We start from the raw sequence: 15,893 nt of genomic DNA, 5'->3' as shown, positions 1-15,893 counted from the left end.
AAAAAATGGGGGGGTGGGAGGGGGGAGTGGTAGAAGTGATAAAATCAGAGGTTAAATTTGAAAGGATACTATGGCTTTTCTCCCTCTGCAATATGACCTGAAGGCCAAAGGTTAACTAGTACCAACTGCACTCTCCCCGCAGGCATGCATACCATTGCAGCACAGCTGCTCGGTTCAGGGGCAGCCATTAACGACTGCATGTCCAATGGTCAGACCCTACTGCACATGGCAATTCAGAGGCAAGACAGCAAGAGTGCCCTCTTCCTCCTTGAGCACCAAGCTGATATAAATGTTAGGTGAGTGAGATGCTGTATAGTACATGGATAACGCATATATAAGCTGCAAAGAGAATACGGTGTACATCCTGTTTAAATGTGATCTTGCACAAGTTAAAGGCCAGCATTGCGATTTGTGATGTTTTCATTCGGATCTCCTTTGTTGCCCCTAAATACATTTTATCATCGGCTATCCTTGGTGCACTTTTTTTATTTCTGTCTCGTTATTTCTCACTTTTTCCCCCCCCTCTCTCGTATCTTTATGTTTCTTACTCAGAACCGGCGACAGTGAGACAGCTCTTCAGTTGGCCATCAAAAACCAGCTTCCACTTGTGGTCGATGCTCTTTGTACCCGTGGTGCAGATATGGCTGTACCGGACGAGAAGGGAAATGCACCACTGTGGCTGGCCCTGGAGAGTGGGCTTGAGGACATAGCCTCCACCCTGGTGAGTGCCACTCAACACCGAGTTGACCCTTTTTTCATAGCTTCAAGTACTTTCAACTGTTTTATTGCATGGGTCTGGAGATGGATAAAAATGCAATTTCTTTTTCTTCTATAGAATTAAGTTCAAGTGTGAACTATAGCCACCTCCATCCCAGTCTTTGTGAAAATAGGTGCATCAAGCCAGAAGCCTCCCCTGTAGGGAATGTGAAACCAGTCATTAATAGTATATCACATAATTCTGCAATGCATCATGCTACAGGTTCTGCTTGTTGAAGGAACTTTACATAGTGTTTACAGCACAGAAACGGGCCGTTTGACCCAACAGGTCTGTGCCGGTGCTGCTTCTCCACATGAGCCTCCTGCCTTACTTCAGCATATCTATTGTTTTCTTCCTCATGTACTTATCTAGCTTTACCTTCAATGCATCTATGCTGTTCGCCTCAACAACTCCTGTGGTAGCAAGTTCCACATTCTCACCACTCTGAGTAAAGTTCTTCTGAATTCCTTTTTGGATTTATTAGTGACTATCTTTACATTTATGGCCACTAGTTTTGGACTCTCCCATAAGTTGGAACATATTCTCTCCGTGTACCCTATTGAATATATAATGTTAAGAGCTCAATCTGGTCATCTCTCTCGATCTGATCTCTCTCTCGATCTCAGTTCTGGTCTTATCCTTGTAAATCTTTTTTGCACTTTCTCTAGTACTTCTATATCCTTTTTGCAATATGGAGACCCGAAGTGTGGCCTAAACTTTTAATACCCGCATTCTTTCATCAGCCCTGCTTTCTTCTTTCTCCCATCTCCCTTCCCACCCTAAGAGAAACCAGGACAATTTTCCATCCCAGTAATCTTTCTGTTGGTAGACCTTCGGAAAGCTCAGTGTACTACACTCCTGAGTATTAACTAGAATCTCACAACAGGGAGCCAGAATTCTGGAAATCACAAAGTAGGTGTAGATATAGATGAAGTCCCTTTGGGAAATGTTGTATCTCTTCAGATTGCCAGCACTTCCCATTACAACATTAATGCCCACCTAAATCTTCAGGCAGGGCAGCACCTCTGGCAGTGTCATTTCTTCCGTGCTGAGCCAGCTGGTTAGCCCAACAAGTGTTTTGTATGGGGCTTCAACCCATTACCTTCTGACCCAGAAACTAGAGATACCAACTGGACCAAGCTGGCATAATCCTTGTAAAATGCTGACCGGGCTAGACAGACTGGATGCAGGGAGGATGTTTCCCCTGGCTGGGGCGGTCTAGAACGAGGGGTCACAGTCTCAGGATATGGGGTAGGACATTTAGGACTGATGAGGAGAAATTTCTTAACCCAGTGGGTGGTGAACCTGTGGAATTCTCTACCACAGAAGGCTGTGGAGGTCAAGTCACTGCATATATTTAAGGAGTTAGATAGATTTCTAGACACAAAAGGCATCACTGGGTATGGGGAGAGAGCAGGAATATGGTATTGAGACAGAGGATCAGCCATGATATTGAATGGCAGAGCAGGCTCGAATGGTGCTATTTTTCTATGTTTCGATGATGCTGGAGTGATTTTTAACACTGTTTTATTGTGTAATAATGATGTCTGGTATATGAAGCACTGTTGCTTTAAATGCCTTATTTATTGACACCTGTTGCCTTTGGTGACACTGTTTGGTAGGATTACAGGATCAGCAAGTGCACTAACTTGATGTATGTTGAATATCAGGTAAACCAGTTCTGGGATTATAACTGAACTTTGACCTGCACAAGATTCACGCCTTTATTGTTCAAAATGCTTTGCTGACAGCGAGTGGAATGTGGGTTGAGTGGCGTGCAATCGATACCATTTGAGCAAAAGTTGGGTGAGGTGGCCCCATAACTAACTTCATTGAGGTATTGGAGGGCGGCCAGTGCCTGTGGGACGGTACCTGTTGTGTTGGTGCCTTCAGGACAGATGGGGAGGGGGGAAAACTTCTGGTAATGTGAACCCTCAACCCTGGAACCACAAATTTGAATGGTTGGCTCAATCTGTACTGAGTCCAGGAGAGTTCGACAAGCGCCTTGTACACTTGAGCCACGTTTTGGATTTTGGGATGTTAGTTACAGAGCCTAACTAGCTAAATCATGAGATCTTTATAAGCCTTTTGGAAGTAGGGGAATTGGATTTTGGAATCTATACCCTCTCGATGTTTGAGGAAAAAAATAGTCTTCTGTATTTCATTTGTGCTGGACCGAACTCCCCTCGTTATTCTTGAACCAAACTTCGAGAACTTCCAAATGTCTAAACACATGCAGGCTTGTGGATCAAGTGCTTTGTCATATGTGCCTCCACTAGCTGTGTATCGTAGTTGCATATTTTTATGCATAGTTTTGATATACTGTATTCCATACTAATATCCCCTCCCTTTTACCTGCACTGGAGAAAGTCAGAAAGCAGAAATGATACTTTGCTGTATTTTATCTATGTTAATGTGCATGGTGTTCTAGCTTGAAATTGGAAATATGGTCACGCAATTTCAAGCCAAGCTTTAAACAAAAGCAAAGCATCTGTTGGGGAGCGAAGCCATACACACCTGAAGGTGACCGGTCCTGGCCCTGGTCTGTGCTGAGAGAGGGCAGTATTTGTTTGGGGTGACCGGTCCTGGCCCTGGTCTGTGCTGAGCGAGGGCAGTATTTGGGGTGACCGGTTCTGGCCCTAGTCTGTGCTGAGAGGGGGCAGTATTTGGGGTGACCGGTTCTGGCCCTGGTCTGTGCTGAGAGAGGGCAGTATTTGGTTCTGGCCCTGGTCTGTGCTGAGCGAGGGCAGTATTTGGGGTGACTGGTTCTGGCCCTGGTCTGTGCTGAGAGAGGGCAGTATTTGAGGTGCTATAAGTGGCGTCAGCACTCCTGGGCTGTGAGGGGAAAACCAGCCAGAATTCCTGCTGCTCCTGGCAATGCTGCCATCCCTGCTATCTGGTGATGTCCTGTTTTACCACCACATGTCCAGGCTCACACATTGGCCGGCCAGTTGGGTCCGCTACACCTTGGCATCTGTTAGCCTTGGCTCAGTTGGTAGCAGTCTCGCCTCGGAGTCAGAAGGTTGTGGGTTCAAGTCCCACTTCAGAGACTGGAGCACCAAATCTAGGCTGAGGGTGCTGCACTGTTGGAGGTTCCATCTACCGGATGCAAAAGATCCCACGGCACTATTGGAAGAGAGCAGGAGAGTTCTCTGAGTCCTAGCCAATTGCTCGCCAACATCGCTAAAACAGGTTATCTGGTCATTGCCTCATTGCTGATTGTGGGGCTTTGTGTACAAATTGGTTGCCGCATTTCCAATATTACAACAGTGACTGCACTACAAAAGTATTTGATTGATTGTAAAGCGCTTTGGGACGTCCTGAGGTGGTGAAAGGCACTATAGAAATGCAAGTCTTCCTTCATTCTTTCATCTATGCCAGAAAGTGTTAAACCTTCAGGAGAGCAGCAGACACGATTAGGCCAATAATATTGTATGCCCATTGCTGCTGTGTATTTTCTTGTTTAGGAATAGTCAATTTAATTATGGAAATCTGATTTGGATGGAAGTGTTGGGATTCTGCAGGGCCTAGTCTGCACTTGCCATCAATCACAGACATGGAATGAATACATCTGAGGATGGGTACATTGTTTGGATTCCGAAGGGGAAGATCCCACCTGACCAACCTCCTCAACTTCTTTGAGAAGTAACATCCCAAGAGCACAATTTGGTGTACCTAGACTTCAAAAGGCATTTGACACCATTCTGCATGAAGGGTTTTAATTGAACTCCAAGCTGTAGTGGCCAAACTATATAGTGCTCTGATCAGACGGCACCTTGAACGTGGCATCCATACTGAGACAAATGAGACCTTCAAGCCTTTGGAGCAGAGCCACGGACTGACCCCTAGTGTAAAAAAAAAAGTCTGAGTTACGAAGAAAGCCTGGGGAGACTTGGGCTGTTCAGCCTGGAAAGGCGGCGCATGTAAAGAGATCTTGTTTGGGGAATACAAGATCGTTATGGGTATGTTAAAAAGTAAATCAGGAATATTTGTTAAATAGTGAGTAGAACATGGGGGCATAGATTCAATCTAGTAACAGATAAAGTTAGAACTGATGTCAGGAAGTTCTTTATTCCATCCATCGAGTAAATTGTATTGACTTCCAGGAAGACTAATGGAGGTGAAAACCTTGGAATTGTTTTTTTTAAGGAAACTGGATGCTGAAATGAGATTGTAGGATCTTTCTAGGCCAAATGACCTTCCTCATCATAACTCTTGTGACCTTGTGAATAACGTGCACTTGCAGAACTCCTTCAACATGTGCCAAGGTGTTTCACAGATGAAGCAGTCAATAAGCAGAGGTTCAAAGAAATGAATGGTGACGTGCTGAAGAGCTAAATTTTGAGGAAGCTTTTAAAAGTGGGGAGGGTTGTCGCACGGTGGCAGTGTTTTGGAAGAGAGTTCAAGTACATCGGCTCAGTAACTCCAGGCTCTGCTGCTTTTGGTGGAGGTGGGACTACACAGTAAGCCAGTGTTGGAAGAGAGAAGGGTGCAGGCAGAGTGGAGCAAGGCTGTGAGGGATTTGTATAGAGAACACTGGAAGTTTGAGATCGATGTATTGAGCTGGGCACCAGCGGAAGGACTTGTGACAGGTGAGCAGAATTTAGAATAGGCAGTGCTTTGGATGAGTTGCTGTTTTATGTAGTGAAGTTCAGGAGGTCAGCAGGAAGATTGTTAGAGAGGTTAACCCTGGAGGTAACACAGGCAGGGGTGAGAGTTCCAGTCCCAGCAGGGTGAGGTAGGGATGGAGCTGGGCAGTGCTCTGGAGGTTGACAGGTGGTCTTGGCGATTGGGATGTAGGGTTTGAAGCTTGACTCCACAAAACAAGGCATTGGGGTTGTGTACCAGTCCCAAAGCAACTGAAGGGAGAGGGAGGAGACAGGAATGGGGTGAGCTTTTTCCTATTTTGTTAAGATGCTTTGAATATTTTACTTGAGCACTGATTTGTTTAGCCTGGTGGAGTTGCTAAACTTGAACTAAGATCCAAGACTTTAAATAACAGGATTTCTGAAACCCTTCTGTTTATTGATTTTATATTTATTGCTGTTCAGTTCCTTCAAACACCATCTGACTTTTCTGTGCAGATTTCTAACTGCTGTATGATCAACTTCATCTTAAACTGGAAACTGTGTTTCATTTCAGGTGAGACACGGCTGTGATGCGACGTGTTGGGGTGCTGGACCTGGGGGATGTCTGCAGACTCTGTTACATCGAGCTATTGATGAGAATAACGAGAACTCTGGCTGCTTCCTCATTCGCAGGTGTAGATTGTGACATCTTCAAACCCCCATCTTTATTATTTACAAAATTGCACCATGTTCCTTACAATCTTATGAAACCTACTTTGAAAACTAATCTTTTTTTTTTAAATAGTAGAGTTTAAAATAATATTCTGAGTAGGCAGCCTGGTGTACTTTTGTTTCCTATTACTGTGGTATGATACTTTGGTATACAAAACCCCTTGTCAGTGGCCTCCAAGGTTCTGTAGTGGAGCCTTCGTTCTCACTCCATTGAGGGAAGGTAATGCACACCTGCCTGTTCGGCAGGTGGTTCTTGAGTGACTGGATTAGTCAGCATGGCTGTGCAGCTAGTTACTTTGACCGAATGACACTGGTGCTTTTTCATCTTTACTGCAGCCTTTGCCGTGTGCTGTTTCATTTTAGGAATCTGTGATAGCTAGTACTCACCACCTGTATATACTCTGCACCTGGTAGGAGATAATTTTTTAAGAAATAGCAGTTTCCTGTGTTTAGTGAATGAGTTTCTCACCCTAAAGATAAGATACAAAAGTAAACGGCCCAGAATGTCCTGAAAACATGCACCAAAACAACGGCTTGTGTATGGCATGACGCCCGTTTTTGGTATAAATGATTGAGAAAATTCTGACGTAAATTACTTGCGATCATTTTTATGTTACGCCAAAATTTCCTCTATCTCTGAAAATTGATGAGCTTCCATGGTGACATTTTCTAAACGCGCTGTGTCTAATGTGCAGAAATAGTTTAATGGTGTCATCCTTCAATTTTCATGGATGAGTAGTAACTTAAAGAAGGAATGATGATTTTACTGTGCAGAGTATTCCTACAACGACCCTTTCCCTTTCATTTCCAGTGGGTGTGATGGAAACAGTCCCAGACGACCAGGCCCCAATGGTGAAGGTGATGAGGAGGCACATGATGGACAGACACCATTGCACATGGCAGCAAGCTGGGGCCTTGAGGAAGTGGTGCAGTGCCTTCTGGAATTTGGTGCCAATGTGAATACTCAGGTCAGTGGCCAAGTGCATAATTCAATCCGAACACGTTTGTCTGGTTGTATTGTCTTACTACATTAAGCTGGATTTAAAGATTTGCTGCTCCTGCCTTGCACTGTTACGGTGCTATTACCCGATTTAAGCAGCGGTAGAATCACCTGATGTGTTTCAGCCTTTCCCTGGGTACAAACCTATGGATGAAGAAAATGGCCAGGTAAGGGTGAGGGAGAGAAACAGGCTAATGGGGGAGGGTGGGAAGAGAGAAAAGAGAAGGTAACGAAATACCGAGGCTTATTTGTTTCACAATAGCAACTCTTAAAATTATTTTGACAGTTGCATTTTGCATCCTTCACACTCTGGGTCGCATCTTTCAGGAATATCTAATGTAAAATATTAGATGAAAATAGCAACGTAGAGTGAAGGAAGGTCCTGGTGTAACACATGAACCAGAAGGTCTGAACTTTGATTGCTGGTCTGTGTTGAGTGACCTGCCTTCGGTGCCTGGGCTAGGGAGAGGAAGGTTCCTGCTCCTGATCCCTATGCAGCAACCTTTGTTGGAGAGACTGCCTGTGTGGATATCCAGTGAAGACAAAATTGAGCTCTGAAGTAAACGCAAACTGCTGTGGTGGCTGGAAAACACTCGGCAAGCCTGGCAGCATAGAGTCATAGAACAGTATAGCACAGGAGGCGGCCATTCGGCTTCTTCGAAGAGCAATCCATTTTGTCCCATTTCCCCACTCTCTTCCCATATCCCTGCATTTTTTTCTCCTTTTAATCCAATTCCCTTTTGAAGGCTACTATTGAATCTGTATCCACCCCCCTATCTGGTGGTGCATTCCAAATCCTAACCACGCGTTGCATAAAAAAAGTTTCCCCCCCCCCCCCCCCCCGGTCGCCCCTGGTTCTTTTGCCACCTTAAATCTGTGTCCGCTCATTATCGACCCTTCAGCCATTGGAAACAGTTTCTCTCTATTTACTCTATCTAACCCCTTCATGATTTTAAACACCTCTGTTAAATCTCCTCTTGGCCTTCACTGCACCAAGGAGAGCAAGCCCTGTGGAGAGAGAATCTGAGCTAACGTTTCAGGTTGATGACCTTTCGTCAGAACTTCCAACAGGATTCAGTTCTGATGAAAGGTCATCGACCTGAAACACTAACTGTTTCTCTCTCCACAGATGCTGCCTGACCTGCTGAGTGTTTGCCAGTGTTTTCTATTTTTATTTTGGGCTCTGAAGTATTCTGTAATGTGATGTTTACCAAAATGCAACAAAATAAAAGCAGAAAGTTATTTGTCATTTTCTTTTCCCCCAGTGAGTTCTGATTTGATGACCGCCCCTGTAAAATAGGACACTGATGGTCACTGTCAAAACTCGCATTGAATGGCCATTTGGGCGATGTACCCGCAGGCTGGCACCAGGAGACCAAAGAATTGCTAACACTAGACCTGGTCTGTCTTTGTGGAAGCCAGTGTTAAAGACTACAGTAGTGCTCGCTTTTAAAACTCCGTTTAGCCTGGTCCTGGATACTATACTTGGTCATAAATGAAGCATCAATAGGAGTCACAGTCTGGTAGTGCAGGGTGTCTTGCCTTGCGACCTTGTAGGTGTATGAGAAGGTGGCAGAGAGCAGACTGTTGTGAATGCCCTTCCTACAGTATTAATGCAATTGGTCAATCATATTCAAATAATGGGATTTTTAAAAACTTTTTACAAGGATGCAGAGGGAAGGACTCCGATCCACGTTGCCATTAGCAACCAGCACAGTGTTATAATTCAGCTTCTGATCTCGCATCCTGATATCCGGCTAAACATACGGGATCGTCAGGGTCTGACCCCCTTTGCCTGTGCGATGACCTACAAGAACAACAGGGCCGCGGAGTGGATCCTCAAACGGGAGCCGGGAGCAGCCGAACAGGCAAGAGCATGGCGATCACCATTCACACACTAGCATTGGTTTTTATTTTGTGACGGCCTGGATAGTTTAGTATTTTGAAGGGATGTTGGTTAGTGTGATGACTACAGGGCTATATTGGATGTTGAGCTTTAAGCTAAGGTTGTTTGGAAACTGGAGCTGGAAAAACTGGACAAAATTGAAAACTGGTCACCAAGTATTCTCAAACTATTCAGCCTGCAGTTTGAAGCTGTTTTCTGTCTAACCTGGCTCCTTTAGCTAAGTGACAAAAGTAACTCTTCTACATCAAATGTAGTGCACTGGTCCTATACACTACTTGATGCATAATAAGAACCTTGGCCTGTGAGTGTGCACTGGCACAGTCCTTTCTGGGACTGTCTTTTCATCCTTGTAACCTAGGTTAGAATCCAGCCCAGGCTGTGTTAAGTTTCTTTAGCTGCAGGTGTCCTAAGTTGTCCAGTGCACACAAGTCTACAGCATGAAAACTGCCCTTAAATGTGGCGTAGCTTGGCACTAAATTGGTAATCTGTTGAGAGGCCACAAGAATTGTTGGTCCTGTGGTTGGGATTAAGGCGCATTGGGGCAGAGCAGAGGAAGTTGCTGTTAGACCGGCAAGGTCAGCGTGAGTGCTGGTCAGGTTATACTTGCTGCTCATGTTCTGACCAAAGAGCCACTGTTTCTTGCTGTAAACCTAATGTGTCAGTCACACTGGTACACAATGTCAGTATGAAGTGAAGTTGGGGAGGGTGATGGGATGGGGGATAGGATGGGATGGGATGTGCATTGGGTTATATGGTATGGTAAACTTTTCTCTTTTTTTGATGCATTGTCCTCAGGTTGATAACAAGGGGAGGAACTTTCTTCACATTGCAGTACACAACTCTGACATCGAGAGTGTTCTGTTCCTGATCAGTGTGCACGCTAACGTGAACTCACGGGTACAGGACGCATCCAAGCTTACACCACTCCACCTGGCTGTACAAGCAGGCTCGGAGATAATAGTCCGGAACCTGGTAAGACCGAGGCGATTGATGTGCACTCAGTGGGGTTCACTGAACTGCTGTTGCCTGTCCCTATAGTATTGTAACTCCATCTTCTTTTACCATTAATGTTTGATGAATGAGCATTGCAGCATCTTGAGGAAGATTTGCTTTTTAAAAGCCAGTTATTTATTTTGTTTACTCTTGGTTAAGTTTGTGACTTTGTTGCTGAATCATGGAGCTTGAATGTTCTTGAGCCCATCCATTCGAGGGAGTTGAGTCGGTGATTTGTTTGATGCTGAAACACCTTTGAGTTTGAAGAGTTTCCACAGGCGTTTAACTGATCTCGAACCTTGATTTGAGCACACTTGGAGCACTGTGCACCGTTCTGGTCTCCATATTATAAAAAAGATACTGATACCCTGGAGAAGGTCCAAAAAATATTTTTACAGTCATGACACCATTTTACAATCATGAGAGGTGATTACTATCAGGAAAGACTGAACAGGCTGGGACTCTTTCTCAAAAAAAAAATAGAAGGCTGAGGTGTGACTTGATGGATGTCTAACATTTTGAAGGGATTTGGTAGGGTAGGTGTAAAGAAAATGTTTCTGCTTGTGGGGGTGTCCAAATAAGGAATTTGGGAGAAACTTATTTACCCAGAGAGTGGAGTAGTTGAGGCAAATAGCATAGATGCATTTAAGGTGAAGCTAGATAAGTACATGAGGGAGAAAGGAATAGAAGGGTATGCACATAGGGTTAGGTGGGAGGAGATTCGTGTGGAGCACAAACACCGACACAGACCTATTGGGCTGAATGGCCTGTTTCTGAGCTGTAAATTCTGTGCAATTCGAGTACGGATTAAGGGTTGCTCTGGGTTCCAGACCCAATATCCTCATCTACTACACTTGATTTGGTTTGAAAATTCTGTTGGGTGTTTTTAATGTGCTTAAATTCAATGAACCAGTTTTGTTTTTTTTAAACACTTTACAAAAACCTCCGACCAGGGAGATATTAATTGCATTAACACTTGGTGGGATTAAATCTAAGAACCTAATGCAAATTTAAATTTGGTATTGCACATGAATGCAAACTATAGAATTAATGATTTCAAACTTAATCTGTTACCCGCTTCAAGATCTTGTATCCCCGTACCCTGATTGCTGTTTTTTAGCAGCCAAATAATTAATTGCTTTCACACATTCCTACTAATGACATGGTTTGAAAACAGCAGCATGAGCGTTCAGAAAAACCAGTCTCTGCTAACCCATTTCTCTCTTCCTCTCTCCTATCCTTATCGGTTTAATGGCTGTAATCTGCAAATTGTAAGCATAAACCTGTATCCTGCCATTCGCTGCGCTTGAATATCGCTGTGCAGCATCTCACTCCTGTGGTATTTTCTAACATATTGCACTACTGAGGCTAGTGGTGACTGTAACCAATTTCAACTTCTGCTATGTGGCCCCATACCCTGGATAACCGCCCCCCTGCTGCTTGGTGTGTACCATCACGAGTCTGGGCAATGTCGAGAATTATACCCAAGATGCTTTCACTGCGAGGCATTCATTCCTCAGCCGAAGGTCCTTGTTTGCTGTCGGAACTGAGCAGAGGCTGTGTATATAATTTGCCTTTTGCTTTATCCTGCTGTAGCCAAATTAAAGTGCTGTCGGGTTGTAATTGTCACTTGCGGTCTGTCTGATCCCAGTGAGCTTTTCCTGTGTTCCAGCTGCTTGCCGGGGCCAAGGTGAATGAGCTGACCAAACACCGTCAGACGGCCCTCCACCTGGCGGCTCAGCAGGACCTGCCGACTATCTGCTCTGTGCTCCTGGAGAACGGCGTGGAGTTTGCTGCAGTCGATGAGAATGGGAACAATGGTAGGAGACTTTGCAAGGAATGACTTCAAACGGGCACGGTTGTCATTTGTAAACGTGCTGCTCTAAATCACTTTCTCAACTCCAACCCTGGAAACACAAAACAATAACCTGTATTTGTATAGAGCCTATAAAGTAGTAAAACGTCCCAAGGTGCCGCACAGGAGCGTAATCAAACAAAATTTGACACCGAGACATTGGGACAGGTGACCAAAAGGTTTTGTCAGAAGTAGGTTTTAAGGCACATCTTAAAGATGGAGCGAGAGAGGCGAAGGTTTAGGAAGGGAATTCCAGAGCTTGGGGCCTAGACAGCTGAAGGCACGGCTGCCAATGGTGGAGTGAAGGAAATCGGGGATGCGCAAGAGGCTAGAATTGGAGAAAAGGAAGGATGTTTGTGTTATGGCTGTCACTCTAACGCAAGTAATTGTACAAGCAATTATCTTGTTAATTGCTCACAAATTGCACTCACTTCCAGGTTCTTCTAGTAGGTAACCTTGCTGTTTTTTCCTATTTAACCCCATCCTCTTTTAGACAGAGGCTTTAAAGTGTACTTGCAACCAAGTGTTGGTTCGTTTGGGGGAAAAAAAACCTGAAATCCCGAGGTGCAGGCAAGGTTAATGTTTGAGAGTAAAATTCCAAGAGCTGTTGGGAACAGTTGCAATGGGAAGAGCAGAGATTTGGCTGTGGACTCGAGATGGTGGAGCAAATGAGCCCGTGAAGAGAGCGCAGCATAGCAACAGCTGCACCGAAACAGCAAGGATGGGCTGAGGCCGTGTGGAGAAATTGAAGCAGCTTTAGCAATTGAACAGCCATTCAGTCTTGCTTCTGGGGGATGTGCAGTTAACTTGGGAGAACCTGACGAGGTGCTACATGTGGCTTCCTTGGGAGGTGGCCAATTGGGAACGCTTCCTGTGCATTGCTTTACTGGGGGGTGTAAATAAGGTGTCATAATTGGGTATTGGAAGCGGTGAAGGATGCATCACAACAGCAGGTGGAGCAGATAAATGATAATCGAAGGGGCAGGCAGTGAGAGGAGATGGGGTGGGCAGATTGTTGATTTGCGTAATATTGAAAGTTGACAGCAGGCTTGGGGACCAGACTGCAATGGCATGAATAATTGGTCTCGGTCAGAGCGGATAAAGAGAGTGCACGTGTGGAGTTGATAGTCCTGTAGAAGAGATTTGAGGTGGTGATGGAGTGCTGCTGAAGTGTACAGTTAGTGGTTGAGTGCAGACCTGTATGATGAGTCAGAGGTTGGTGTCAGATTAGTGGGGAATGTCGATGGGGATATTAAGGCTGGTAACGTGGAGCATTGAGTGCAGCAGCAAGGGTGTTGGGGTGGATTGCTGGCTGTCACCCAAGAAAGGGTTCAGGACTAGAACAGCTGGCACATTACTCACTGCTACTGTTAGTACCCCTGCCTCCCAAGGTTGAACATCCGTGTTGGGGCCAAAACCACAATGTTGCCTGGCAGCAGCTGATGACCTGCCTGGGGGTATATATACAGAGTCTGAATCAAAGGTTTGCAATGCCTTGCAACCTATCATCCTTAACTTGATACTCACCCAGATTCACAGCACAGTGACCTTTTGATTCAAGGTGAACAAACTGAGTGTCATCACGTTTTAGGGGTTGGGGGAAGAGATGAGGGGGTAAATATTGTGCTCGTTGGAATGAGCATCAGTGTTGGAGAATGGAATACTTTTCTCAAAAGACCAAGTGTCGAAGTGCAGAGTAAAGCTCCCTTCACTGTAGACCAATGCTGTGGTTTCACTTCGTGCCAGATTTCCATTTTTGTCCCTCCCTCCTCCATCTCCATTGGGTTTTTTTCAAAAATGATTGCTGATATCTTGAAGGAAGCTGCTTTGAAGTTACTAAACTTGGTGCAGGGAAGTGGATAACTGATGTGTGGATCTGCTGCTGTCAGGCTCAGTAATTCATCCATGATGTCAGCTGTTGGATGTGCTTTTAAAGTTGGTCAGATTGGATAATCACTTGCTTTTTGAAAGCAATCCTGATGGTGATGCACTCAACTGAAATTGAGAGTATGGGACATGTATTTTATGAATAAGCCATCACATAAGCAGGACTACTTATTCTTGGTGCATTAATGCTTCCTGTGTTAGCTGAATCGATCCACCTAGCCTTTACGTGCCGTTGTTTTTCAGCCCTTCACCTGGCGGTTATGCACGGACGCCTCAATGTAGTGCGTATTCTCCTAACTGAATCTAGCATCGATGCTGAAGTCTTCAATGTGAGGTATGATCAGTTAATGGGAGGAAAGATTAACACCCTGGTCTCTCTGCCCTTTTAATTGACACATAATTCCATCAAGGCTGTAATACGATTTCAGACTTTTGTGATTGGGTTACTTCCCAAACAATGTGGCCGAATTACAGCCTTTAACTTCATCTCCTCATGTGCATATCATTTTGAAAATCTTTTAGTTGAAATCTGGCAATGATGGGTGTTTTGTCAATGGACTGGGTTAGGAACTTGTGGAAGTTGTACTGTAAATAACTGCACTAGTGTATTTCATAGGAGTCGATAAACTTGAGTAGATTGGTCTGAAAATAACCTGTTCACAGGTATTTTGTGTGTACACACTGTTGTCGCCTTGGACCTTGACTGTATGTGGATTGAAATGAAGGCAAGGATTTTGAAATTACTGTTAGCAATATTAATGAACAAGTTTCCATTTTAATCGGGATGTCAATCCCCTTCAACAATAGTGTACAGAGGAATGTTGTGCAAAATTATTCGCCTGCTAGTATTGCCAGCAGTAACATTGAGCCTAAAAGCTCTTTGCTTCTATACCGACTCCAATTTATGTCGATCACTGCTGTTTGTATTCTGACCTTCTTTTTTGTTTTTGTTCTTCACAGGGGTCAGTCACCTATGCATGTCCTGGGACATTATGGGAAGGAGAATGCAGCAACCATCTTTGAGCTCTTCCTGGAATGTATGTCCGACTACTCGTTGGATAAGCCGGATTCTGAAGGAAACACAGGTAGATGTTCAACTGAGAGGCAAAATCAGCTCCTCGGGAAAGTAACTGTTGTTGAGTCTAACTATATTATGTATATAGTGGTTCCTGTATCTTGTTTGGCATCTACAGCAATTGCTATCTGAGGTAGAGTCAGCTTAAGGCACCTCTGATTTATCATTTCAATTTTCCTGAATTGCTGACTAATGCGATATACAGGCTGGTCTCGGACTCACTTGAAATGTTGTCTCCCAATCCCTGGACCTGCAACAATTCGACACTGACATTTTGTTGGGGAGCCATTGATGAGGTGGAAATAACTGCTCAATCCTTTTGTTGTAGTCGGTGGTGACATAGGCACACGGAATATCTGTTCAGTGACCCGGGAGTTAGAGGAGGGTCTTGCAATCTGCATACGGATCAGCTGTTCACACAAATGGAGCCAGGGGAGATCAGAGTTGGGAAAGATCATTTAGCAGCAGCTTGCTTTTAGATAGTGCGATTTAATGTAGGAAAACACATCGGGGGTCACATTTGGGGAAAACCAGAATGTGGATGAGGCCCGTCTACTGATTTTAGTGCCTCAGTTTCCTGATTTCAGGTAACACGACCCACTCCTGTGTTGTTTAAATGCCCTGCGCACGTCTCGGTGACCGGTTCATCTCCCGCACCCCAAGTACAGCATCTTCTGCACCTTGTTCATTTATGCTTGGTTATTGTGGTTATCCTCCATGTTTGTTTTATATGGTTTCTTCTTTTTGAGCGTTAGATATACAGAAGAATAACCGTCGCATGCTAGATTTTTTTTTTTTTTAATTTATTTTATCTTTGAATTTTTTTGACATTTACTGCTGTTTGTCAATCAACATTTGAGGAACTGACCGCCATCCTCTGCTGGTTGATGCGCTATTTTTCCCAATAAGGAAACTCTCTTTTAACCGGCACCTAAATATCTGGAAACCTCTCTTAACTGGCAAAATTCAGGAGTAGGTTCAGGTAAGTTTTACCATATATTAGTGGCTGTGTAACCAGGGTTCCTGCACCTGTGGCCGTGCAACAGGGACTCCTGCACCTGTGGCCGTGTAACTGGGACTCCTGCACCTGTGGCCGTGTAACTGGGACTCCTGCACCTGT

The 15,893-nt window shown here is 44.6% G+C and overlaps 1 protein-coding gene across 2 annotated transcripts in view; it reads left to right on the top strand.

Moving 5' to 3' along the window:
- The window catches only part of ankfy1 (ankyrin repeat and FYVE domain containing 1), a 76,755-nt gene that overhangs the window by 51,023 nt on the left and 9,839 nt on the right, over positions 1-15,893 (top strand). For both annotated transcript variants that reach the window (XM_085964192.1, XM_085964190.1), the window contains exons 14-22: positions 143-296; positions 553-721; positions 5,900-6,018; positions 6,869-7,025; positions 8,725-8,925; positions 9,759-9,935; positions 11,629-11,776; positions 13,942-14,032; positions 14,659-14,783. In XM_085964192.1, the coding sequence (XP_085820318.1) occupies positions 143-296; positions 553-721; positions 5,900-6,018; positions 6,869-7,025; positions 8,725-8,925; positions 9,759-9,935; positions 11,629-11,776; positions 13,942-14,032; positions 14,659-14,783 (1,341 nt within the window). The remainder of the gene's footprint in view (positions 1-142; positions 297-552; positions 722-5,899; positions 6,019-6,868; positions 7,026-8,724; positions 8,926-9,758; positions 9,936-11,628; positions 11,777-13,941; positions 14,033-14,658; positions 14,784-15,893) is intronic.

The sequence above is a fragment of the Somniosus microcephalus genome, chromosome 22, assembly GCF_052327205.1.
Source record: "Somniosus microcephalus isolate GS21.2 chromosome 22, FLI_Smic_1.0, whole genome shotgun sequence".
NCBI classification, from domain to species: domain Eukaryota; kingdom Metazoa; phylum Chordata; class Chondrichthyes; order Squaliformes; family Somniosidae; genus Somniosus; species Somniosus microcephalus.
The sequence above is the reverse complement of the archived record's forward strand: the minus strand, read 5'-3'. Positions and strand labels throughout refer to the sequence as shown.